Here is a 26457-nt window from a genome sequence, read left to right as displayed (position 1 = left end):
TTGCGTCTGCTAAATCTTTACCAAGGAAATAACTAAAAGACACACTCAGTCCCGATAAGGGTAGAATTCTTTTGTTTTTATATCACCATCTCCAATTAATATCAAGTCACATTTTTAGGTCTAGCACAAGATAAAGATATTAAATAAACGTTAGATGTGCTGACATCCACAAAACAACATTCGTACAAGTTAATCCGTTATTGACGAGAGCCTCTATTGACTCCACAAATCAAGAAAGAGTAGCAAAGGCCCGTGCGGAAGGCCCCTGAGTAAATTTATTCAGGTGTTCAACTCTTCCACGCCAGGAGGGTATGCCGTGCCACACACCATCCCAACTCTCTCCAAAATGACGTTTATTTCAGTGAACTTAAAAGCTTGTAGAGTGATGCTTATCCCAGAAGTAAGGAGAGGGAAGTGGATGGGCAAGGGGATGGGGAAGGGATTGAGATGACAGCCCTGAGGTAGGCCCCCCTTCCTGGCCTCTACTGGCTCTTCCAGTTCTGAGGGGTCACAGGCCTGGTTACTAGTATATTTCTATTCCATACCCACACCCATGATGGAAAACATATAACCAGTCAATTGATTTTTAACAGGAACATGAAATTCTTCTGACAGTGAATTAGACTCAATTAAGCAGCTGTTTTGACACCATGAGGCACCCTTTTATATATACAGTGGTTGGGTCTGGCCTTGTACCCACAGTGCTTTGTAGCACAAGATTCCTATAATCACTGTGACGGCAAAAATTTTAAGATGACTCTACTTCTAACTATGCAAATCACTATAAACATTTTCGCAGGGATAAGTCGTACACAATGATTTTTCTTTTTTAGCCATTAGCCTAATGAGAACACATTATTCTTGATTTATCTTATTTCAAGGACTCTACTTGGAAAATCAAACCAAGTCTCTATCCTCAACATCCCATTTTTTAAAATTAAGGTAAAATTACATAGAGATTCACCCTTTATATAGTTCTGAAAGTTTTTACAAACATATGTGACCATAAATCTCCCACTATAGTCCACATACAGAACAATCCCATCACCCCCCAAATTGTCTCATTACTCTTTGCAACCCTTCCCTCCACTCTCAGCTGCCGAACGTCCCTGATTTGGTTTTGTGCCTACGGTTTTACATCTGCAAGAATGACACAGCAAGTGAACCCTACATGTAGTCTTCTTAATCTGCTTCTCTGACTTGGCCTAAAGCATTTGAGATTTATCCAAATCTTTTCCAGTGAGCTTCATTGCTTGTATCAGTGTTCATTCTTTTTTATTGCTGAGTAATATTCCATGGCATGGATGTACCATAGTTTGTTTATTCATTTCCTAGTTCTGTTGTTTCCACTCCCTGGAGATGATGAACAAAGCTCCTATAAATATTCTGTCTGTAGCTTTTTTGTATGAGCATGGGTTTTCATTTCATTTGAACAAATACCTAGGAGTAGGATTGCTGGGTTGTATGATAAGTATGGTTAGACATTCTAAGAAACTCCTGAGCTGTTTTCCAAAGTGGCTGTACCATTTTGCATTCTCATCAGCAATACACGAGTTTCATTCAGTTCCTCTATGTTCTTGCCAGCACTTAGCATTGTGAGGTTTAAAAAAAAAAATTTAGCCATTTTAATGGCTATGTAATGGTGTCTCACTGTGGTTTTAATTTGCATTTCCCTAATGACTACTGGTGTTGAACATCATATTTTCATTTGCTTTTTTTGCCATTTACATATCATCTTTGCTGAAATGGCGAGTCAATTTTTTTGTTCATTTTTAAATTGTTATTTGATTTCTTATTATGGAATTTTACGAGTTTTTAAAAATATATCTTCTGGATACAAGTCTTTTATTAGAGTGTCTCTGAGTCTGTAGCTTGTCTTTTCATTTTCTTAACAGTATCATTCAGAGAACAGAATGTTCTTAATTTTGGTGAAATCAAACTTTTCCCTTTATGGATTATGCTTTTTATGTTGCATCTAACAGCTCTTTGCCTGACCCAAAATGACAAAAAACAAAGTTGACTGACTTAATTTTCTTCTAGAAATTTTATAGCTTTTGGTTTAATCTTATGTCTATGATCCATTTGAAGTTAATTTTTTATAGCATGTGCGGTCTAGAGTAAGGTTCAATCCCTTTGTATGCGCATATTCCAGCACCATTTGTTAAAAGACTATCATTAATTGACCTTGCACCTTTGCTGAAAATCAATAAATCATATATGTGCAGATTCTTTATTCTATTCCATTGATCTGTATACCACCTTTTCTTTAATAACACACTGTCTTGACTATCACAGCTTTTACAGTGAGTCTGAAATCAGGTAGCATTTATTAATCCTCCAATTTTGTTCTTTTTCAAAACTGATTATTATAGTTCCTTTGCCTTTCCATATACATTTTTGATTCAGTTTGTCAATTTCTAAAAAATAAAATCCTGCTGGGATTTTTACTGTAAACTACACTGAATCTACAGATCAATCTGTGGGGAATTGACATCTTAATAATATTGAGTCTTTTAATCCATGAACATGTCATATCTCTCCTATTATTCAGGTCTTCTTTGATTTCTTTTATCAACTTTTTCTATTTTTCAGCATACAAATCTTTTACATGTTTTGTAAGATCTAGATTTCAATAGTTCATGTTTTATGGTGCTAATATAAATAATACATTTAAGTTTAAACTGATCATTGTTAGTATGTATATAATATATAAATATAATTAATTTTTGTATATTGACTCCCCTTTATCTTGCTGGTAACAAAGGAAGAAGAAGTAAGGAAAGCACTCAGAGAATACGTTAGGGCAAAAAAGAGAGAAAATCACCTCTATAAAGCCTTGCCTACTAAGAGTGAGAAAAGTTAGAATTTGCTTAAAACAAAACATATGCTCTTTATATTGTTATATTTTAAACTCACAAAGGACAGTAAGTGTGTTATAATTTCTGTGCATTATTAAATGTGGAAATTCGTAAATATTAACCTAATCAGTTAAATTAAATTCTGAAGTATAACAAATATTTCTGTTAGGACAGAGAAAAATTAAATTATACCTTTCCAAGCACTGTCAGCTGCTGAACTAAGAGATGAGCACTTTCAGTCTTTCCAGCACCACTTTCCCCAGAAATAACAATGCACTGCACGGTGAGAAAAGGAAACTGTAAGAAGACTTTATCCTCACAAAATTCAGCTGACACATGAGAAACTAAGAGGAGAATTTCTAAAAATGTGAGACTCTCCTTACCTGATCTGAATTATATGTTACCATAGACTGGTATCCTAAGTCAGCCATGGCAAAAATGTGAGGAGGATTGGCAGTTCTCTTTGCTCCAATATACAGTTTGGAATGCTAAAGGTTAAAAAGAACATGTGCTGTAGGGCTTTTGTTTTTGTTTAAACCCTACTTATTTACAGATAGAGTGCTAATTTTTAAAGCAAAAGGTGAATCAAAATACAGCTTCATACCACCAAAACATCACATCCATATTACATACATGCACAAATCATGGACAATTATGTAAAATAAAAGTCTGACATAAAACAACAGGGAAAAATGATATGACATAATATGACATCACTTTGGCAGTGGTATTTAAAAGAAGACTCTTTTGGAAGTGCATACCACTTCCAAAGCAGAACTTAAAGTTTCAAAATACTATGATTTCCTTAAATAAGCAGATACTTTATAAATAAGACAATCAGGTATCATTTTGTTGACTATTCCTTGGATATAATAATGTATGACATACGATCACTACTTTTTTCCTTTCATATCATTTAACATACACTTTCTCATTTGCTTTGCCCAAGATCACATAGTTAATTGATAGCAGAATTTGTGCTAAAGCCCAGTCTTCTAAAACTTGGTCAAGGTTCATAAATATGCCATTATTCTTGTAAATCTTAAAGTGGTAGAGACTGAGAGAATTACATACTTTTCACACAAAAAATTATATTAAGCACAGTATTATTCTAGAGTAATATACTATTATAATACAACATAATATTCTAGAGTACACAAATAGCTAGAAGAGTACGGATCTAATTGAAAATTAAAAACAGCCTAGCTTAACTCCAGAACACTATTCTATATTTAAACATTAGGGGTGAATAATGGATAATTATGTGCTTATATTCATAAAACATATTGTCTGATATTAAAAATTTAACCAGAAGGAATTTTTAAACTCATAATGATGACTTTTACAGCCACTAAGTATACAGTACCTACATATACAATGTAATTTTACTTTTGACTCTCCTATACTTGGTTCAGAGGTAGACATTAAGTCTATACTTTTTAGGCATCTGCTTATTGATATGATATGTAGTGTGGACCAGTTACCAATTACCAATGACAAGAAGTAATTAACACATCTCACACAAAGACCACAAACTGCATCCAGATCGATTCATCTTCTGTTTTTTCCTATCTCTACGTTTTAACAATAATTATTTAACTGTTCATTCAAAGGATTAGATAAAATTAAATTAAATTAATTTAAATACCTGAAGAGTATAAGTTTTTGTACAAAGTAAGAAAATGTGTACAAGCCACACCACATACCTCTGCGGAATAAAGACCCAGACTCTGAAAAGGGTTAAGAGCAATGAGTATGTCTCCCACATAGAAGTAAATCTGATCTCTGGAGTAACACTTCTCAAGTTGCTCTGAGACTGTATTCTATAACGAAATAAAAGTAATCTCTTTTTGTTAAAAATGACTGATGGTCAATTATCATTTTAAAAGTAAATGATAAGAAATAAAACATTTGGAATCTGGAGGAAGGATCAGAAAGAAATAGATCTATTGAGAGTAAGAAGTATAACCTCCGGTCAGCAACTATCCTTCCCCTTGACGGGTATTTTCTTTTCTTTCGAGAGCTGTAGAGGGATGTCATTGTTACCTGTGTTTTCCACAGAATATATTATATGCTACAGGGATTATATATACACAATGCTTTCAAGGAAGTAAGTAAATGCAGCAGTTGAAGTAAAGAGAAAGAACACTAGAAAAGGGAAGAGAAGATATAGTGAACATGATTTTATTCCAAATGAAGGTTATTCAATGGCTCTGTGGAATGTCTTAGTTCCCTTGCTTAAATGTTTGGCTTTGAGGCAGAGTAAAAAGTACAGAAAAGTAACTTCCACAATTGGTAAATAATACATGGAATCAATTTTAACAGTGCCAGACATCATCATTTATAGTGTATGACACAAAAGATCCTGGGTCAAAAGAGAGACAAAAAAATAAAACACAGACAATAGAAACAAACAAACCCAGTGTTTAATACGTAGGCCAGCAATATGATTAGTAAAGCCTTCTTTATAATCCACAAGCTTAGGATTTCACATCATTGGAAAATCTGATACACAAAGATTCATAAAGGTATTGGCAATCTCTGGCTTACAAACACTATTTGATTATAAGATGTTTGATGTTCTCAAGAAAGATTATTCTGAGGAAGTACTTGCGTTGTTTATGCAACCCCAAATTTCCCAAGTGACTACTTCAGTTCAGAATATGCCTCCTGATTTGCTACATTTTTAAGCAAAATGCTCAGGAATGTATCAGAAGTATTAAAAAAAGGGAAGCCTGTGGATCAGGCAGGGTAGTGATCCCAACCTTTTACTGAAAAGGAGCCTTATTATTTCTCTAATGATGTGATTATCTGAAATAAAAGGTGATGAGGAAAAAGAGGATGAGACTATAATTTACTGGCTTGGACTGGTACCTTCATGAGAGATGTCTGAAATATTTCTGAGGTCACTGGGATAAGAAGTTTCAAGCAGAATTCATTTCCCGAAAAGGTGGGCTCTGTGATCCCACGAGGGGTCCACTGACCATGGTAACAGACAGGCTCTCAAGGTATCTTTGAGGCTTTAGGTCCTGCCACTGAGATGGTGATGTAGGAAGCAAATCACCCCTTTGAGACTCCTGGGGAGAATTGAGGGGAAGAAGGGGTCTTGGACCTAAGCAACTCAAGCTTGTGGGAACTAGCACTTTTGTAATTCAAATATAAAAAAGAAGAAAAAGTTGACACCAGGCCGGAGAGATCTGCAAACGTGAGTTACACACAGTAAAACTGAAGACAGGAGGGATGATCAGGAAGCTAAGAGACGAAGAAAGCATGAAACCTACAGATGCTATTCAAAGAGCCTCCTCCTCAAACCACTTCTATCAATTTTTTTAAATAGACAGAATGTTTAAGTTTAATTAAGCTGAGTTTCTTACCTCATCCAAAACTTCTAGGGTTGCTAAATCATTCACATCCTTGAGGCTGGAAATTAAAGATCTGTTGAAGTTACTTTTCTTGGTGTAAAGACGTTCATGCCTGAGGAGCAATAAAAAAGAAAACCCTTTCTGATTTGAGAACTTATTACTAATCATAGTAAAAGTCAACTTTAGATACTAAGAAACTGAAAAACATCTGTGAAGCTGATTTGCTAAATTCAACGATAACAATTTACCAGAAAACAGCCTCATGCATTTGATCTGTCTTCTCCTCTTCACTGGGAAAATGCAACACATTAAACTTACTTCATGGATGATCAAAAGAGCTCATTATTTCCATCAAGAACTACCTTATATATAATATTCTTTAAAGCTTCCTCTAAATTCCGATGTGTGACTTAATCTCTTACAAAGTGGTGAGCTGGAGCGATTTTCACTCTTTAGATTTCCAGTTTTGTCTGAGGTAGTGTTAGCCCACTGGTAGTCAAGGAATGATAATTTGAAAAATTATTCAGCAGAATTTAAGAGGAATACAAAATAAGCCACACTGGGGACTTTTAAGAGGTAAAATGTATGCAGAAAATTGATTTCAGGTACTAGGAAGTTTACTTTCAAAGTGAAACATTTCAGCCATTTCAAAAACAGCGTAAAGATCTTGATCTGACATGAGGTCTGGAGAAGTTGCTGAGGTAAACACAAGGGTTTGTTTCAACTTTTCTGGACATGAAATCCACTCTATTCTGAGCATAACTGCATTTTCAGTGTTTATTTTTGGGCAGACTGTTATGCATTTGAATCTGTCCATTAGTGAAAGGGGAAGGAATACGCAGATTACAAAGCATGATAAGAATCATACCACTTACCCACCAAACTGTAATCGTTTCTCATTGCTTAGAGAATTAAGTCACTATTGATAATGGTCCCCCCTCTACCTACGGCCAATCCCGTTTTGTACGCTGGATTACATGTCCTCTCACTTACTCAAGGATATCACTCCTGCTGGGTCCTCTTTCTCTCCTGTATCACTCATTTCTCCCTCTCGACTGTTATAACATCTTCCCCAAAAGAAACAAACAAAGCACCTGTCCTTGAGTTTGTTTCCTCCATCTACCATTCCATTTCCTTGCTTTATAGCAAAAATCCTCAAAAGAATGATCTATACTTAACTTCTTCAATTGCACTCCACCCATTAAGAAAACCCATGTCAGTCAGGCTGTCATCACACTCCACGGAAACAGCTTCCATTAAGGACAACAGTGACCTTCTTCACATTGCTGAGTCCCACGGTCCGTTCTAAGTCCTCATTTTACTTAACCTACTGGCAGCACTTGACAAACTCTTCTTGAACACGTTTGTCTTGGTGTCTTATGTCCTTCTCTTGATTCTCTTCCTTACCTCACTGGCATCTCCATCTCAGTATCTTTTTCTGGTCCCTCCTCATCTTCCTACTGTCACATTTTTGAGTCTCCCAAGCTTTGGTCCTTAGAGCTATTTTCTTGTCTATCAACATGTACTTCCTGATTTCATCGCTTTAAATACCACTCGTGCACTGACAGCTCTGCTCGTCTCCAGACCTAAGCACCCAGCTGCTCACTTGACGCTTCACTTGGCTGTGAAGGTGGCTGACTTAATATGTCCCAAACCTGCTCCTGCCCACGACTGTCATCTCAGCCCATGGTGATCCATTCGTCTGCTTGTCAGCCTGACCCCTGGCTCCTGACTTTTTCTCATACTCCTCCTGCAACCCATGCACAAATCCCCTCAGCTCTTTCATCAAATCCAATCCAGAACCAAACCTTTCTCAACACCATCACCTCCACTACAGTTCATCTCACACCACAGCAGCCTCCCTGCTGCCACCTTTGCCTCTGATATCCTTCTCAACACTGCACTCAGAGTGAGATTTTAAAAATAAGTAAGATTTGTCCTTTGTCTTTTAATTTCCTCCTCAGTCCCATCTGTGTGATGAAACTTTTCACAGTCTACCTCAAATGCCACCTGTTTTAAACCCTCAGCATAATTCTGTACATCCTTCTGGACAAACATCTGAGTTAAGTCATTTCAGTCAATCACTTGTGTACAGGTCTTACTCCCTTTACTAGACTGTAAAGTTCCTCAGGATGGTGCTGGAATGGTTGGACATCCACATGCAGAAGAAAAAAAATAAAGAATCTAGACACTAAACTTACAAAATTTTCACAAAAATTAAGTTAAAGTAAGTCATAGCATATATACAGTACCAAATGTAAAACAGATAGCTAGTGGGAAGCAGCCACGTAGCACAGGGAGATCAGCTCGGTGCTTTGTGACCACCTAGAGGGGTGGGATAGGGAGGGTGGGAGGGAGTGAGATGCAAGAGGGAAGAGCTATGGGGATATATGTATATGTATAGGTGATTCACTTTGTTATACACCAGAAACTAACACACCATTGTAAAGCAATTATACTCCAATAAAGATGTTAAAATAAATAAATAGATAAGTCATAGGTCTAAGTGTAAAATACAAAACTATAAAACTTCTAGAAGAAAATATAGGAGAAAAAAGCTAGATAATCTTGGGTGTAGAAATGAGTGTATGGACACAATACCCAAAACATCATCCATGAAAGAAAAACGTGATAAGGTAGACTTCATTAAAATGAAAAACTCCTGGGCTTCCCTGGTGGTGCAGTGGTTAAGAATCCGCCTGCCAATGCAGGGGACACGGGTTCGAGCCCTGGTCCAGGAAGATCCCACATGCCGTGGAGCAACTAAGCCCATGTGCCACAACTACTGAGCCTGTGCTCTAGAGCCTGCGCACCACAACTACTGAAGCCCACGCGCTTACAGCCCATGCTCCGCAGCAAGAGAAGACACCACATTGAGAAGCCCGCGCACTGCCAACGAGGATTAGCCCCTGCTCGGCACAACTAGAGAAAGCCTGCGCACAGCAATGAAGACCCAATGCAGCCAAAAATATTTAAAAAAGAAAAACTTCTGTTCTGTGAGAGACACTGTTGGGACTTCCCTGCTGGCGCAGTGGTTAAGAATCTGCCTGCCAATGCAGGGAACACAGGTTTGAGCCCTGGTCCGGGAAGATTCCACATGCCATGGAGCAACTAAGTGCGTGCACCACAACTACTGAGCCTGCGCTCTAGAGTTCGTGAGCCACAACTACTGAGCACATGTGCCACAACTACTGAAGCCCACGTGCCTAGAGCCCCAGCTCTGCAACGAGAAGCCACCGCAATGAGAAGGCCATGCACCACAACGAAGAGTAGCCCTCCTCACCGCAACTAGAGAAAGCCCACATCCAGCAATGAAGACCCAACACAGCCATAAATAAATAAATAAATAAATAATTTATAAAGTAAAAAAAAAAAAAGACACTGTTAAGAGAATAAAAAGTGAAGTCACAGGCTGGCAGAAAACATCTGCAAATAATATATCTGATTAAGGACTTGTAACTAATAATATGAACAGTGATTTACTCCTACTTGCAATTCTTAGATGTTTCCATAATAATTTTTATAGCATTTACAAAAATGTATAATTATGCACTTATTTGTGTAGATAATTTAGCTAATATTTGAATCCCTTACTACAATACAAGCTCCAACATACACAAGACTATGTGTCTTTAGTTTCCCATTGTGTCCTTGGAACAAGGAGATGATTGAGAACACAGTAGGTCCTCAATAAATATTAGTTGAATGAATGAGTGAATGCATATCTCCCACAATTTCTGGCACAGGATTTGCCCATAGTTGGTTTCCACATTTGCTGAACTCGACAAGAATCATCTTTCGTATCCCCTTATTTCCAAAGAAACTCATATGACATATGATTTTTAAGAAAATAAAGATATCCAATTATGTATTTAATTTAAGTGAAGCCCTGAATTTTCCATCTGTTTTTATGGGTCCATTTGGCATCCAAAGACTGTTCCTGGAGAATGACAAGGAGTGGATGGTGACAAGGAGCCTGGATTCAGGCACGAGCCCGGCAGCTGAAACAGCAGGAGGGACAGTGGTCCGTGGTGAGGCTGGACTCCAGGCACTACGGGAAGCCAACGCAATATTTTAATCAAAGGGCAGAGTGTGGAAACAATACGGTGGAGTAGCATGTTTCAGTAAAGAAAAAAAATCATTTTACTATATTGTAGAGATAAACATTATCACTAGGTAGAGAAAGCCAAGAAAAGTTAAACTTCAAGTAGCAAATGCAATTCAGGGTCATCTATTCTAAGAACATATTAGATGATAAATGTGGCATTTCAAATTAGTAGAGAAAGAAAAAACTTCAAGAAATTGTGCTGGAACAGCTGGTTAAAATTTTGGGAATCATGTACTTTATGTAAAAATTAATTCCAGATGGATTAACAAACATAGATTTAAAATGTCATCATAAAAGTTCTAGGAGAAGATGCAAAAGAACGGCTGTGTAGTAATGGGATACAGATGGAATTTGTAAGTATGAAAAGATAGAAAGGAGAATTTAAAAATGGAAGAGATTTGACAATACAATTTTAATATGAGTAAAATAAAACACAAGTAAAAGAGAAAATGGGAGAAATATTTGCAATATGTATGATGGACAAGAATTAATATGTCTAATATATCAAGAACTCTTGAAACTCAAAGAACACTGAATATGAGATACCATGAGATACTAAGATAGCAATCTTGTATTGAACACACAAGTTTTAGGCTTGTCTCTTTGGGAAGATAAATTGATCACTATCACCATTTCCTAAAAACGACACGTTATCACCAAAAAATGCTGGAAGCTAATAATCTTACCTAGACTAACAATATTTAAAAAGCTGAATCATATAACCTCTGTTGCTTCTTCCAACCCTGGAATTCTCTGTCAACCGAAGTCTGTGTACTGATAGGTATACTATTGTAGCGTATGGCTGTCTGCTTCATTCTGAAGAGAAAAAAGTCCTTTTCCATGACTTTGAAAAACTAGGTTTTACCATTCATAAAGACTTCATCAGGGGACTTGAGAAGATGCTTTGGCCCTATTCTAGAGCATAGCTCCTTTATTTAGATTCCTCTCCAGTTAAAGAGTAGTGGGGCTAAGGTATATGGGGAGTGGCCAAGCAGGCAGCAACAATGGCCATAAAGCCAGTGAGGAACAGGGGCTGACTGATAAATTATCCTACATTGAACTGAATTCTGAGGTGGTTATACCGAAGAGCCAAAGTTCTTTCTGAAGCTATACAAATCCCTTCCTTTGTTTAGATCACGGAATTATTGACACCCAGTTAAGAGGCTGGGCTCTAGAATCTGAATGCTCAGATCAAATAACAAAAGATTTTGTGAGGATAAGCAAAATGGATTATTTGTCAAACTCTCATTTAAAATGGGCATATGGAAATGCCGTATATATAATTGCTACTATTATTCCAGCTGTGGCCCTACCACTGACTAGCCATGTGGCCTTGGGCAAGGAACTTACTCTGCTTCTTCAGAAATAAAATGGAAATAATAATGGCTATTTCACACACACACACACACACACACACACTAGGTAGAGCCTTAAACTGTACGTTTCAACATCCACTACTGCATTCATTCATTCAACAAATACTTAAATTTCTGGAGCATCTAATATGTTTCAGGCACTGTTAGGAGTTGGGATAAAGCTATGAAGACAACAGGTAAAGTCCCTGCTCACATGGAACACACATTCTGATGGAAGAGTTAACAATAAATTATAAACAAAAAAGATCATTTCCACGAGGGTTTTGAAATTACACAAATCATGCAGAGTTAATTCAGGTGCATAAATTAGTTTATAAAAGCTCTTTTTCATGAGTTAAACACTTTAAAAGCTATTAAGGTTGTAATGAATGATTAAGAAAATGATTAAGAAAAACTATTTTTAAGGTGTATTCTGTGAATGAAAATAAAAAGAATCATCAGTTGTGAAAATATTTTACATCTTCTTACTGATACATGTCTCTTTTGGTCATTAATGTAGCCTAAGCACCTAAAAGAGTAGCTGGGAGATAGTAGGTACTCAATAAATATGTGCAGGATGAATAAATGAATGAATAAATAATTATTTGTCAAAGGAAACTGTCCAATCTTTATCGTTACCCTATCTTTCAAGATACTTTTACACTTTTTACATTTTCCTTTTGCCTTCATTTTACAGAATTAATTTCCAATGTTACTTTATTAAATATTTAATTTCTGTGAGACTTGGAGAAGGCAAAGTCAGAATCCTTCCAATAAGATTTTTGTCCTCTTGTGAAAAGTACAGCTTGTTAACCAGATTATATTTTTCATTTACTCCATCCTACTGGAGAGACATAGTTTCAGACTACAAATATTTTCTTTCTGTGTTGTCAAAGGTCACAAATACCTCAGGGGTGGTTAGTACAGCTTCACTTGTATTTCAGTTCTACACACTGAAAAAAGAAACAACTCTTGCTGCTCCCTGTTAAACGTTTATCCTTGCGATTCAGCTGTACTGCTGTAAACCAACAGCTTTATTTGCTTTCACTTTGGTTAAATATTCTCTGGTAAATATCAAGCTCCGTCTTCTAAGGTGATTCGGGAGCCACCGGGGTAGTTCAGAAATCCTTTGTTAAACAGGAATATCATCAATGGTTTTCTTTTAGTTTCCTTATCCATCTTTAAATTCCACTAACAAAGTCACAACTGGTAACACCAATGGGCATACAGGCTCTCACTGGTGTGCCCTGGAAGACTAGTTTTTATTGATCTGCAGTTTGACCCCTTTGGCCAATCGTGCAGTTTTGAAATGATGCTGGGGAAGGAGCACACACCAGCCGGGTCAGCCAGGTGAGCAGATCAGCTCTGGCGATGACTGGAGTGACAGATGTCATCGTCACCCAGCTCAGCTACACTTTTGATTGTTCTTTTCATTCACAGGGCCCTTCCTCTTTCACATATAGTTAACTGGCGGCTGAAGAAAAATGTTCCCACTGAGAAATCTTGTCTGTTTCTGCTGTGAATGTGACTCCTCTGTGCTATTATTTTATTTTATTATTTTTTTTTCTGTGTGTTATTATTTTAGAGTGACCTGGTTTTAGATGTTGAAATGAAACTGACACCAGTGTTTGCAAGAGTATTTGATCCTCCATCTGCCAAGAGTTCCTGACATCTTTCTTCTCCTCACCCTTAGCTCAGAGACAAGTAAGAGAACAGGGAAGAGACAGTTTCTGTAAGTAGAATCTTGCTGCACAGTTCCTTCAGTGTGTAGAGTTATTAGTGCCACTGTAAGTATCTGTAAGACAAACATCAGTACAGCAAAACAATCTGGTTAAGAACAAACATGGCTGGGACTTCCCTGGCGGTCCAGTGGTTAAGACTCCACGCTTCCACCGCAGGGGGCATGGGTTCAATCTCTGGTCGGGGAACGAAGATCCCGCAAGCCACGTGGTGCGGCCAAAAACAAAAACAGAAAAACAAACAAACAAAAACATGGCTGAGGAGTTTCACATAGTCTGACTTTTCAAGGAATGATAGCATGAAGGGTCATGGAGAGTGTATAATTACATTTACTACATTAATTTTTTATAAGTACAAAAAGTATACTTTGTTTTTTAAAAAAAATTGAAAAATACCAAAAGGTATAAGAAAAAAATGTCACCTGTAACTACATCCCCAATATAACCACTGTTGACATTTTGATATTTCCTTTTATTCTTTTTTATACGTACCTAGTTTTTAAACAAGTCGACAGGATTTCATCTTTGCGCCATCTTACCCTCCCAGCCTCCTTCCTCTCTGGTGACAAGGGATAAATTTCCCTGCTCTGGGCACAGGCCAGCTCTTGTGCTCATACACCTGCTTCCCCCAGGGTCACTGCTGTGATGCTCCCCTGTCATCGGCGGCACAACCTCTCCGCCGTCAGCATACAATGTGCTCTAGTATCTCCCGTCTTAAAAAAAAATCTCTCCTTTGATTCTCCATGCCTTCCAGCTACTGCCCCATTTCTCCTCCTTTTACAGCTGAGCTTCTTAAACAGTAGTTCCTATTCCTTATGTCTTCCTCACCTCACCTCTTTCCTTAACTTCTTCCAGCTGGGGCTGCCCTCCACCCCACCCTGCTGAGAGGACTCTCCGCGAGATCACGAAAGAACTTGGTGTGTCCAAATTCAGCATTACTCCGTTTTAAAAAACTTGCAGCGCTCTTTAGAAGAATTGCGCATTCTCTCCTTGAAACACTGGGTTTATGTGGTTCGCAACAGACCACGTTCCCCTGCTTCTCCTCCCTGGAGGGCCACAGTCCCTCAATCACCTGTTCTGTCTCCTCTTCCTACGCTAAATTCCCAAACACTCACATTCAGTGACCTCATCTGTGTCATGGCACCAAATACGTCTCTAAGCAAATGACTCAACCACTGTCTCCAACATGGGCTTCTCCCCTGAAGCCCAGACTCCTATATTCCACTGCCTACTTGATAACTCTGCTTTCCTGTTTAATTGGCATATCAAATGTAACTAGCCCCGAACAGAATACATGACCTCTCCACCCTATCTGAATAAATATAGGGGAATTACATTTTCATCCATGGGCAGGGAACAACACCCACATTTGAGGCTGGGCTGCCCAGGTAGTGTGTGTGTGTGTGTGTGTGTGTGTGTGTGTGTGTATTTGTATTTTATATACTTATATATTAAATATATACTTATATGTGTATTTAATAGATATATATTATTTTTTGAGGGGACCTTGTGGTACAGTCAGATCTATATAAGAATCAACCGTGAAGTCATAGTATTCTATTTCAATTTCTATTCCCAAGACTGGAATTGCCATAGGTAGCTATTTATTTATTTCCCTTTCTTTCCTTCTTTTTGATAAAACACTGGGGATTGTGATATCAGATTTTTCACTTAAAAAAAACCCCAGCTGTATTTAAATAAATGCATAAACATCTAACTTCAAAGTGAACCAAAATCTTTTTTTTTTTTTTTTTTGCAGAGATTACAAAACTAAACGGGGAAGCAAACAAGATTAGGGCAGCTGAACAGCCAGAGATAAACCTTTACATGCCTGGCAGTAAGGAATGAGGGGCATGTCATTTTGAATTCTACTCAAAGGCTGCAGTATTCTGCTCTAAACCTTGACTACTATCTTTAAAAAATATTTCTCTCCTTTTCCCCAACAAAGAGATGGTTAAAAGATTTAGCTACTTTAAAGCAAAATTTGTCCAGGAAGTTACTCTCAATGTCTAAGGCCTTCGACATGAGAGCAAAAATGTATTCAGAGGACTAACAATGTGAAGGCACTCGCAGAAAACAGTCGCTCTGCCCTCTACTCAATCTGTGCATCTCACTTTACTGCAAAAAAATTAGTATCATCTTTATTCAGTGTCCTGCCTCCTGTGAGGCACTGCAGAATTCAACCCTATAAAAATGTGTCTTTTCTTTACAGTAATAATACCAAAAACAGATGCAGTCAAATCCTAGGCTATTGCTAATTTGAAAGAAAAGAGAGAAGGGATATTGCAGTATTTCTTGCAACCTTTAAATGTAGGTCAAGGCTCTTGATAATCCCTTAGGTTTTAATTTTTTTCTCTCTAGAATAAATTTTTTTTAAAGACTAATGCCTTTAAGAAAAAGGCCAAAGGGTATACATCCAGAATTTTTCAGGAAACTTTGTTCTTTTTAGAAAAATGTTATATTTTGCTCTATTTAAGTGCATATGCTTGTTGTATTCTCAGCATTTTATCCCATGAAATCCAATGTGATCACTTTCAGGGGCCTCTTTAAATATGATAATTATAAAATTATAAGAAATATATGTAAAATACAATATTTTAAGAACAAGTAAGGATTTGAGTCAGTTTAAAATAGCTAAAAATGGGTAATGCCATAATTCAAGTAATTAATGATTTCTAGAACATCACTGGAAACATTACAGGAATTTGCAAATCTGATATAAGCTTTCAGAATTTGTAAAGTGGGCCTAACATCTGATAAAATTTAGATTTCTCTCTAAGGAATCAGCATATTTCAATATTAAATACTAATGAAGAACAATCTTCCATTGAAAGATGTTGAAAAGACTAAAGAAACGACTAATAAATTAACCACATGAACTTTAGAGAAGCCTCCCAGGATTTCATCCTCATAAAGATCTGCTTGAAAGCATTTTTATGTGGAAGTCCTCAGGAGGACAAAATTTTTCAAACTAAATTAGGACCTAGATAATAAACAATGAACCAGGGACAGCCTTCTATCCAATTCTTTATTTGTGCTGACATCCCATGTACATAGCTAGTATCACAGACGGGAATCTATTTTGGGTGATCAAACAAATGCATTCAGAATCTTCCCAGGCTCCTGATCCACAATCCACATGGTGCAACTCTAGGGCATCATTCATGACGTGCCTCCACGCCTGGGGGTGAAAGCAGTCACATGGAATATGAAATGAACAGTGTCTCCAGGAGTTGTGCAGTACGGCCTGTCGCACTCCACTTACGGCTACAGTAGGGGTCATTAACACTAGCAATCACGTTTTTCTTGCTCACTGACTGCACATGCTACTGTAGGACTCGTGTGGCCTAGAAAGTCCCCATCACTATGTCTCACAAGTGTTCGTGGACAAGCCTGCTTCAGCCAGACACCACTGTGACTCAGCTCTTGTTCAGGCGCATATCAGGGGTTGACACCCGTTGGTCACTTTGGGAACCCTTGCTGCCCCCTCAGCACATGGAGTCCTTGCTGGCCAGGCTGGGCTTGCTCAGTGTTCCTCAGCAAGTCTAGGCTCAAAAATGTCATAGCATTCCTTCTGCTATCTTCTACTGACCAAGGAAGTCACAAAAAATGGCAGGTTCAAGGGCAGGCAACACAGACTCCAACTCTTCATGCAAGAATTGTCAAAAAATTGGGACTCTCTCTAATCCATCATACCCTGTCCTATTTTACTAAGAAAGTGAGTGACAGTTACTTCAAGGTAAAGATCACAGGGTAAAGTAATTGTTCCCTTCCCTTAAGACTCACAAAACAACAAAAAGAATGGAAAGTTGAGAAAAGTCTCCTTTATGAGAAACAGGAATGGCCACAGGCCCAAACCACAATCTATAAAGCACAACTGTCAAATACTGTGAAATCTGTGTTGAAATGAGAGCGGAAGCTGAGAACCAACACATAATTATTTACACTTCAGTCAGTAACTACAGACACTTAAAAAAAAAAAAATGCACAGCCCTGAGAAGCCTATCCGATGAGCCCTTGCCTGGAGCTATCAGTTCTGGGGGCGTGGGTGGGCCATGCCGGAAGTGGGAAAGGGTCCTGATGAGACCCAGGTCAACATGCAAAAGAGCGACGGGGTGGAGAAGACCATGGGACAGTGACCTATCACATACCTGTCCAGCAGAGGGGTGGCCAGTGGCCAGGGGGAGGCAGGATGATGGCAAGAGAAGAGACAGTTGCTTCATTATGATAGAGAATGAGTCACGAATGGGTTTATGCTGTGAGCCACAGAGAATACAATGTGAATGGTGCTACTTGGGCTCGTACCACCTAGTGGCCCTGGACACTGACTTCTTCAAGGTTCAAAACTGAGGGGAGATGTGCGAGAGGATGTTCAAGAGAATCAACCTAATTCAGCTTAAGCCTTCCCAAATCATTCTTCCATCACTCCCACTTTTTGTTTTGCTAGAACAATAGCTGTTCCCAGTCCCACCTAAGAGATTCACCACCACATACTTGTAGTTTAAAAAAAGGAGGAGAAGAGTTAAGGATTATAAGCAACAGACAGATGAAGAGCATACACCATAAGAAAGAATCACGGGAAAGTCCAGATGAAAAGGTCCCCATCTCTCAAAGACATTTCTTACGTGATGTCTCATTAAAAGAGAAGAATCTTCAGGAGAGGGTACAAAGCTTTAATGAAGAGATAAGAACGCAACAGATAAAAACTGAGTCAGTTGAATTCAGAAAAGAAATGGAGGAAAGTCATGACAGAAAAGCAACAAGATGCAGAATATACATGACTGAGGTCACAGATGTGGTAAGTGTATGGTCTGAGCACACAAAACTAAAGGAAAGAACAAAGATCCCATCTGCTCTCCTGAGCCAGTGGCAGTCAGCTCCCGCACACCACAGGGTACAGGCAAAATGATACGGAAGGACTGACCCGAAGACACAGCTGGGTGAAACTACTGAAAGCCTTATGGAGACCCTGTAGAAGCAACCCATCATGAGCATAGGGAGAAATCTCACTGCCTTGGTTCTTTCAGCAGCAATACGCTCTGCCCAAGGGATGGTAGAACAATGTATGTAATACTTAGAGGAAAAGAAACGCTAGCCTAAGTATGCTTTACCTAACTAAACTAGGCTTCAATCTCAACAGGCAAGAAGCTAGGGGTTGAGGCTTTCTGGAAATAACCATGAGATGACGCAATTTATCTATCCAAGAGAATAATTAAAGAACTCAGGAAAGGAGAGGGTATAGTAAAAAAAAAAAAAAAAAAGATTTGTGAGCAACTGCCTCTTCCTGTTTATTTGAATTCCTTTATTTATTGCTACTTAGGAACAAACATGCTCATAACGGTCTTCTCTCCAGGGAGTGCTGATTCAATCCTTATAAATTCAATTCCTTATAAAATTCTTGGAGATTATGTTTAAAAGCTATTTAGCTCTCATTTAGGACCTTATCCAGAAGGGGAAGTGGTGAAGAAAGGCATAAGGAAATATTTCAGGTGAGGAAGGAGAAGTGATCATTTCTTTTCTAAATTTCCTGGTCCTAGACGGGTCCTTACTACATTCCCAGAGTTTCATCAGTCTCTTTCTGAGTTATCGATCTTGGACAGACACTGCCACTAGCTCATGCCTTGATGAGACCTTTTCTCCAGATTTCACATGGACAACTCCTTCACCCCCTTATTTTGGCCAAATTAAGATTAGAATTTTCCAAAATAAAATGTACTTAGAATAGAAGCATGCATACACATGTGCCCACCAGCGCGTACACACACACACACACACACACAGACACACACACACACCAATTAAAACATCCCACAAAAACATACAAATAGGGACTTCCCTGGTGGCGCAGTGGTTAAGAATCCACCTGCCAATGCAGGGGACACGGGTTCGAGCCCTGGTCCGGGAAGATCCCACATGCCGCGGAGCAAGTAAGCTCGTGTGCCACAACTACTGAAGCTCGCATGCCTAGAGCCCGTGCCCCACACGAGAAGCCACTGCAATGAGAAGCGCCCGCGCACCACAACGAAGAGTAGCCCCCGCTCGCTGCAACTAGAGAAAGCCCGCGCGCAGCCACGAAGACCCAACGCAGCCATAAATAAATAAATAAATGTATAAAAAAAAATACAAGTAAGTATGTATGTCAATAGGTTCCTCATTTCAAAATATCCAAACAATAGCCACTAACTGCCTTGATAATTAAACATAATGGGGACAGACCAACTTCCCCCATCTTCGAAAAAATAATGATAGTTTAAAGTTAGGAAGAAATATGGGAGAAAAGCAAAATGCATCCAAAATTATTCTTGGTGTATCCACAGTTTACCTTTTAGAACCAATGACAGGGCGGTGCACAGCAGGACACAGGTGACGTAGGGCTACACCCTAGCGGGGCTGTCAGGAGCACAGGCCAAACTGCTCAGCCTGACTTTCACTGCTCTCTGCGGTCTGGTCTCTGCGTGTCTCTCCAATCCCGTTTCTGAGTTTTCCTCCTTACGGCTTTAACTAAATGTGAGCATGTCTCCTTGCTTTCATGATTTTGCTCAGGCTGCTCCTTCCAGCAATAATGTTCATCCAGTGGTAACTCTATTTTCACAGGATTACGTCCTCTTCTCCCTTGCAGTGAAGATTAAAGGCCGCTTCCTGGATAAGCCCTCCTGTCCCTGCTAGTGGAAGTACTATCGGCTTCTTCCAAACTCTCCCAGGACATAATTTTTATTCCTTTTATGGGATTGAAAATTCCTACTTTGTATCATGGTTATTTACATGCTGTTTTTAAATTAAAAAGGAAGACCTTTTTCAGTATCTTGGTCAAAATAAGGAGGCAAAGAATTATCTGTGTGAAATCTAGGAGAAAAGGTCTCATCCAGGCATGAGCTGGTGGCAGTGTCTGTCCAAGACAGACAACTCAGAGCACGGAGTCTACAGCTGCTTCAGCTGTCAGACCCTTGTGTAACACCTCATCCAGAGCTTTATACAATGGCCTCAATTAATACGGAGACAACGTGAATGTTGTCTCAATCCATCATTTCTATGGTAGCAAGAACTGTATCACCATTGGTAAGGGGTTGAGTGGGGCTGTAAGAAATTTAAGCCTTGCTATGGACTGAAAATGCAAAGTAGGAGAGAAAAGATAAGATAATCTCTAGATTTTGGTGGGCATAATGGGATGAGTGGTGATACTACTAAAAAGAAAGGGGACAAAGAACTAATTGGGGGTGGGACAGCATTAAGTTCCATTTTAGACAGGTTGAGTTTGAAGCAAGCGTCTTTGAAATACTCATGTGGAGATGGGAATTAAAAGGAGTTATTATGAGAGCAGCCAGGATAGCTTTCGAGAAGTCCTGTGTATGAAGGAGTAAACATTCCAAAGGGTGAATAATTCTCACCATGACATAGTCACAGCCATTAGAGGAAAATTATCTTGCCCAGAAAACAGAAAGTAATGTGGGGTTGTGCACTGTATCGCACTGAAAGAACCCTATTATTACTTCCTATTGATTTTTCTGCTTCCTTCTTTCATTTTTTTTTTTTGTAAAATCAAAATCCCATTCTAGTGAATGTACATTACACAAAGTCCCACACCTAAATAAGGAATTGACAGCCTGAACCAGACACTTTTAGCACTGAATGGTTAGACAGTTTTTAAATTTTGTCTTTCGTCTGTTAATCCTTTGAGCTATGTCTCAAATTTGCCTTGTATCCTGGTTCGAAAATCATATATGGGACAAGTGGGATGATTAGAGCAGCACCACAAATACAGCCATTATTTTTGGCCCAAGAAATAACTGTTTGAGTTACTAAATTCTTATAAATATTCCTTTTTGCTTCCATAAAATTACATGTAAAACATAAGTTATACATACCAAAGATAATCACCACTAGCAATACTAAGGGTATCAAGTTATTTTGCTTTGTATATATATAAAACACGAAAAGTTTTAAAAGATAACGTTAATATATAGTATAACTACCATAAAAAGAAATTTAATTTATTTATTTACTTATGGCCATGCCACGTGGCTTGCAGGATCTTAGTTCCCCAACCAGGGATTGAAGCCAGGCCCAAAGCAGTGAAAGCGCTGAGTCCTAACCACTGGACCGCCAGGGAACTCCCCATAAAAAGGAATTTTAATTGGGAATTTATTATCAGTCGAGTAGATACTGGGCTAGGTTTTTCCTTTATTTACAAGGTATGCAAATCATTACTTAAATAATATTTGTAGGTAAATGTTCAAGGTACATAAAAGAATTTTAGGATCCTGTTTGCATATTCCACATAATGGGTATTCATTGCTTCAGCGGCTAAAAACACCTTTCCTCCATGGGGGGTGAAATTCCTTCCGAAATGCTGTGAGGAAGGACTCTGCCTCTCACCTGGAAACCGGAAGTGAGGGAGGACCTAGTGTTTCTCACTCCGTTTTTCACCTACAGCCGGGCCTGTGACCTCAGCCTGGGGGAGCAATGGTTCTGTAGGGAACTTAGAACATCGAGCGAGTGGCACAAAGCTCAAGGTGAGTTTACAAATCCTTTGAGGCACTTGTGGCTTTCAAGAACCCAGTGCTGCTTTGCTGCAGGAAATGTTACAGGGCTGGGGGTGGGTGTCAGTGCCAGCCTCTTGGCAGGTAGTTCTTAAGAAAGGATATTTGAGGCACCCTGCTTCCTTTGCTTCTAAGCCTGCCTCTCTGCCTCCCTCTCAGTTCTCTGAGCCACCCAGTATTTTTCACAAAATGGCATTTCTTCTTAAGTTGGCATGTATTGTTTTTAGTCAAGAATGCTGAAGAGTACATTTCAATTACAAATGACTTTTACCTATTCCCATTAAATCGGATAATTGAGTATTTTTAAATCCAGATTCAAGAGTAAACCTTTTTTTTGAAATACTTTATAATTCAAGTTGTTCACGGATCCAGCCTGCATACTAACATCACAAATTTTAACTCCTATGAAAAATGCGTCCCCACAGTTGAGGAGTTTGTCATAGGAGTGGCTGCTATATTCATATGCATCTTGATTCCGCAGAACAGCTAAGTTATTGGAGTGACTTGTTTGTTCTGTTCAGGCCTTAACTTAGAAGAGAGCGTTCTTGTTTTCATTCCACACTAGCTTCCAACGCCACCCCCTCCCCACCATCAAGAAATTTAAAGAACTCAGTTTGTACTCAATTTACAGGAAAGTCAACTTTAAAACTGAATTGTGAATAAAAAAATACTTATCCTGCCAAGCACATGCATCAATCTAATTCCAAAGGTTAGTATCACATACCAACAAATGTCAGCTTAGATTTAGGTATATTGATTTAGTACAGCTGGGCTGTGGATCAATTTTATCGATGTTAGGAACTATGACAAATCAAATAATTTTGCATGATCTTGAAGAGCGTTATTTTTGCCTGAGGTGGTACCAGCAGCATCCCAGACCCTCTTTCCACTTCCCTGAGCATGTCTCACACTTTGGGACTAGTATAAAAATGCTGAGAGCATTTTCCTTCCCCCTCCTATAAGGTCACAGATCTGTGCTCAAATGGTGCTGTGGGTTCATGATTCCAGCTCCACTTCCACCCCCTCCAAACATTCACTTTTGAAAGATAAAATATATTTTAAAATATTTTTTAAAAGAATTAAAATGACAAAGACATTCTCTAAAACCAGGTGAGCATTATGGTGGACCTAATGGATGAGACACACACTGGGTAAGAGAGCAGAAACCATAGGTGACTCGAGGTCCAGGACTACAAATAGGCAGAATAGGCCTGGGAGGGAAGGAAGCAGAAAGAAAGCTCTGACCTGTGCTTGGTGGAGAGAATGGAACTGAATGTGTGCCTTGCCTGGAGAGAGAAGACTGAAAAAATTCTGCACCTTCTTCCGTTTATAGAACCAGGTACCTAAGATGGCAGGACAGGGCAGAGACATGGGGTCTACTTCATACTGGCTCAGTGACTAGATCTGCAGTATCCTCAAAGTCATAATGAACAGAAAGGCTCTGGACTGGGGGCACTTGAAGCTGGATTACAGCAAAGGCAAAACCTCCAAAAGAGGGGAAGAAACAAAACAAAAGATCACCTATTAAACATGGGAGAGTGGGGACTTCCCTGGTGGTCCAGTGGTAAAGAAATCACCTTCCAATGCAGGGGATATGGGTTCAATCCCTGGTTGGGGAACTAAGATCCCACATGCCGTGGGGCAACTAAGCCCACGTGCCACAACTACTGAGCTCATGTGCCTCAATGAGAGAGCCCGTGTGCCACAAACTACAGAACCTGCACACCACAACTACAGAGTCCATGTGCCCTGGAGCCCATGCACCACAACTAGAGAGAGAAAACCTGCACACCACTACTAGAGAGAAGCCCACGTGCTGCAACGAGAGATCCCGCACACCTCAACGAAGACACCACGTGCCACAACTAAGACCTGACACAACCAAAAAAATAAAGAAAATACAGAAATATTTAAAAATAAATAAAATATTAAAAAAAATAAAGATGGGAGAGCAAACTAAAATTCTAAATCACAGAAGGAAACCACATATTGAGGAAACAAATGAACTCATTCATAAGGACATTTCAATCTTGTTAAAATGCAAATCAAAAAATGACTGCTAAGTAGTGTAAGATCAAGAGAAAAAGGAAAGAATTACATTCACAAAAAAGACAAAGAAATTAGCCAGATATGAACGGCCAGATATAAAAGTCAGATATGATGAAAGAATAAATGGTTAAAAAAATAAAACAGTGAGAAATTCTAGAAATGAAAAACACAGAAATATTGACATGAAAAATCAGTATGTAGGATTGCTCTAACTAGGTCTAGTCTAAGAGCAAATTAGTGAACTGGAAAACAATTTTGAAGAAATTATCTAAAATGCAGCAGAGATTGATAAACCGATGATGAACATGAAAGAGAAATTATAAGACATTTAATATAAATTAGGACATTCCAATATTTATCTCTTACGAGCAGAAAATAAAAAGATGAGAGAGGATCAATATTTAAAGGAATAATGACTGAAAATTTTCCATAACTGAGTAAGACTTGAGTTCTCATATTGAAAGCGTATTCTGAATTCTTAACTGGATAAAGAAGAATATATTTTGTGACTCAAGCAGAAGTATTGAGCTTAGGCTAACACAGTGTCCAATACATAGTAGTTGTCAATAATTTCTTTTAATCACTAGAACTTAGAGCACCAGGCTTTTAATCTAAATACTGTGTGGTTCAACCATTCTTATAATGCTTGAATGTTGGGAGGCAATTCTCCATGAGTCTCTCACATTTCTTCACCTCTTGTATTAGCTTTTGTTCTAGACTATATTTGCCATGTTTGCTATACAAACATATATACAAAGACAGGGTCTCCCTCCAGGACACATGGAAGTTTTGTTTGCTGTCTGGAATAGTAAAGATAAAGTCTGCTCCAGGGCAAAATTTAGGCAGATTTGCTGGCAACCCCTTTGAAAGATTAGAGTTTCTCAAGCTCAGGGTTCCCAAACTGTGAGGCAAACCCACTGTGTATACACCATCTACCAAGGCCATTCCACATCACCCCTAGGACTTACAGGGCAAGGACAACCAACATGAATGTAAAATTCATGCTGTGGGCTTAACTGTGCATAATAAAGGCCTCTGTCTCTGATCAAGGGTCTCTTCTGCCAGCATTCATGAAACTGGCAGGTCAACTTATTAGCTTGCAAGTAGGATAAAATCTCAGATCCTTCACAGTTCTTGACATTGGACACCCTATACAATATTGGTACACCTCAATCTCTGTTTTTTATTTGCTTGTTTGCTTGCTGTTTGTCCATTTGCTTTGGGAAGGATGAGATTGCTGCAGACTGTGGAGCTATACCCACACAAAGACACAAAGATGGGCATTACGAGCCCACAACCAACCACCTCCTCCCTAGAAACTACATGCCCAGTTCCTTCTTTCTGGCACTCTATTCCACTCACAACTTAAATTTTTCCTCACTGAAGGTCTCTCGAGCAAGGCTGTAAACTCACTTAGGCATGGACTCAAAATTGGCCACAATCATTGGCCATTCATGGGAATAAAGCTTTGTCTTTGGGATTAGGATTTGAATCCCCGCTAAGTCATTCATTACCTGTGCAGCTTCGTACAAGTTAATTAGCCTCTGCAAACCTCAGTTCTTCTTGCTGTGAAAATGGGGGATCATAAAACATTTCCCTCAGGGTTGTTGTAAAATCACATGATATAAAGTCTTAATACAATGCCCTGCACATAGTAGGCATTAAAGAAATAGGAATTAAATATATTAAACCACAACAGGAATTCAAATATAACTGCTTTTTTAGGTCATGCCCTATTTTGTACGCACTTCTCCCAGCTCCCTAAACAGCGATATGCTCCTGACATGCAATTAATAGGATTCTCATGAATAAACTTAAATTACAAAAGACTATTCTTTGACTTAACAATACCATCTATGGGAATTTATCTTACAGAAGTAGTAAGAGATTTGTATACAACTCTATTCATTACAGTGTTACTTACTTATTAGAATTAAAAATAATGAATAACAACCTAAATGCCCAATCATAGGGGGTTATTTAAATCAATCATTGAATAGTCATGCAAGAGAATGTTGTACAGCAATTTAAAAAAATTGTGGTACAGATCGGGAGAAAATATTTGTAAGCAATGCGACCAACAAGGGATTAATCTCCAAAATATACAAACAGCTCATGCAGCTCAATATCAAGAAAACAAACAACTCAATCAAAAAATGGGCAGAGGGCTTCCCTGGTGGTACAGTGGTTGAGTGTCCGCCTGCTGATGCAGGGGATGTGGGTTCATGCCCCGGTCTGGGAGGATCCCACATTCTGCGGAGCGGCTGGGCCTGTGAGCCACTGCCGCTGAGCCTGCACGTCCGGAGCCTGTGCTCTGCAACAGGAGAGGCCGCAACAGTGAGAGGCCCGCGTACCGCAAAAAAAAAAAAAAGGGCAGAAAATCTAAATAGACATTTCTCCAAAGAAGACATACAGACGACCAAGAGGCACATGAAAAGATGCTCAACAC

At 38.8% G+C, this 26457-nt stretch overlaps 1 protein-coding gene across 4 annotated transcripts in view; it reads right to left on the bottom strand.

Moving 5' to 3' along the window:
* Positions 1-26457, bottom strand: part of MYO3A (myosin IIIA) — a 176919-nt gene that overhangs the window by 91765 nt on the left and 58697 nt on the right. For 3 of the 4 annotated variants that reach the window (XR_013827377.1, XM_079915200.1, XM_079915197.1), the window contains exons 11-14: positions 6233-6332; positions 4565-4681; positions 3242-3346; positions 3051-3134 (exon numbers count right to left, since the gene is read on the bottom strand). Coding sequence is in view for 3 of the 4 variants with exons in the window: in XM_079915200.1 (XP_079771326.1) it covers positions 3051-3134; positions 3242-3346; positions 4565-4681; positions 6233-6332 (406 nt within the window). In the remaining variant the exon portion in view is untranslated. Of the gene's footprint in view, positions 1-3050; positions 3135-3241; positions 3347-4564; positions 4682-6232; positions 6333-25533; positions 25575-26457 lie in introns of those variants that run through there. The other variant, XM_079915198.1, reaches the window with a different exon arrangement.

This window comes from Stenella coeruleoalba (genome assembly GCF_951394435.1).
Source record: "Stenella coeruleoalba genome assembly, chromosome: 2".
Lineage (NCBI taxonomy): Eukaryota > Metazoa > Chordata > Mammalia > Artiodactyla > Delphinidae > Stenella > Stenella coeruleoalba.
This window is presented reverse-complemented; position numbering and strand designations above follow the sequence as displayed.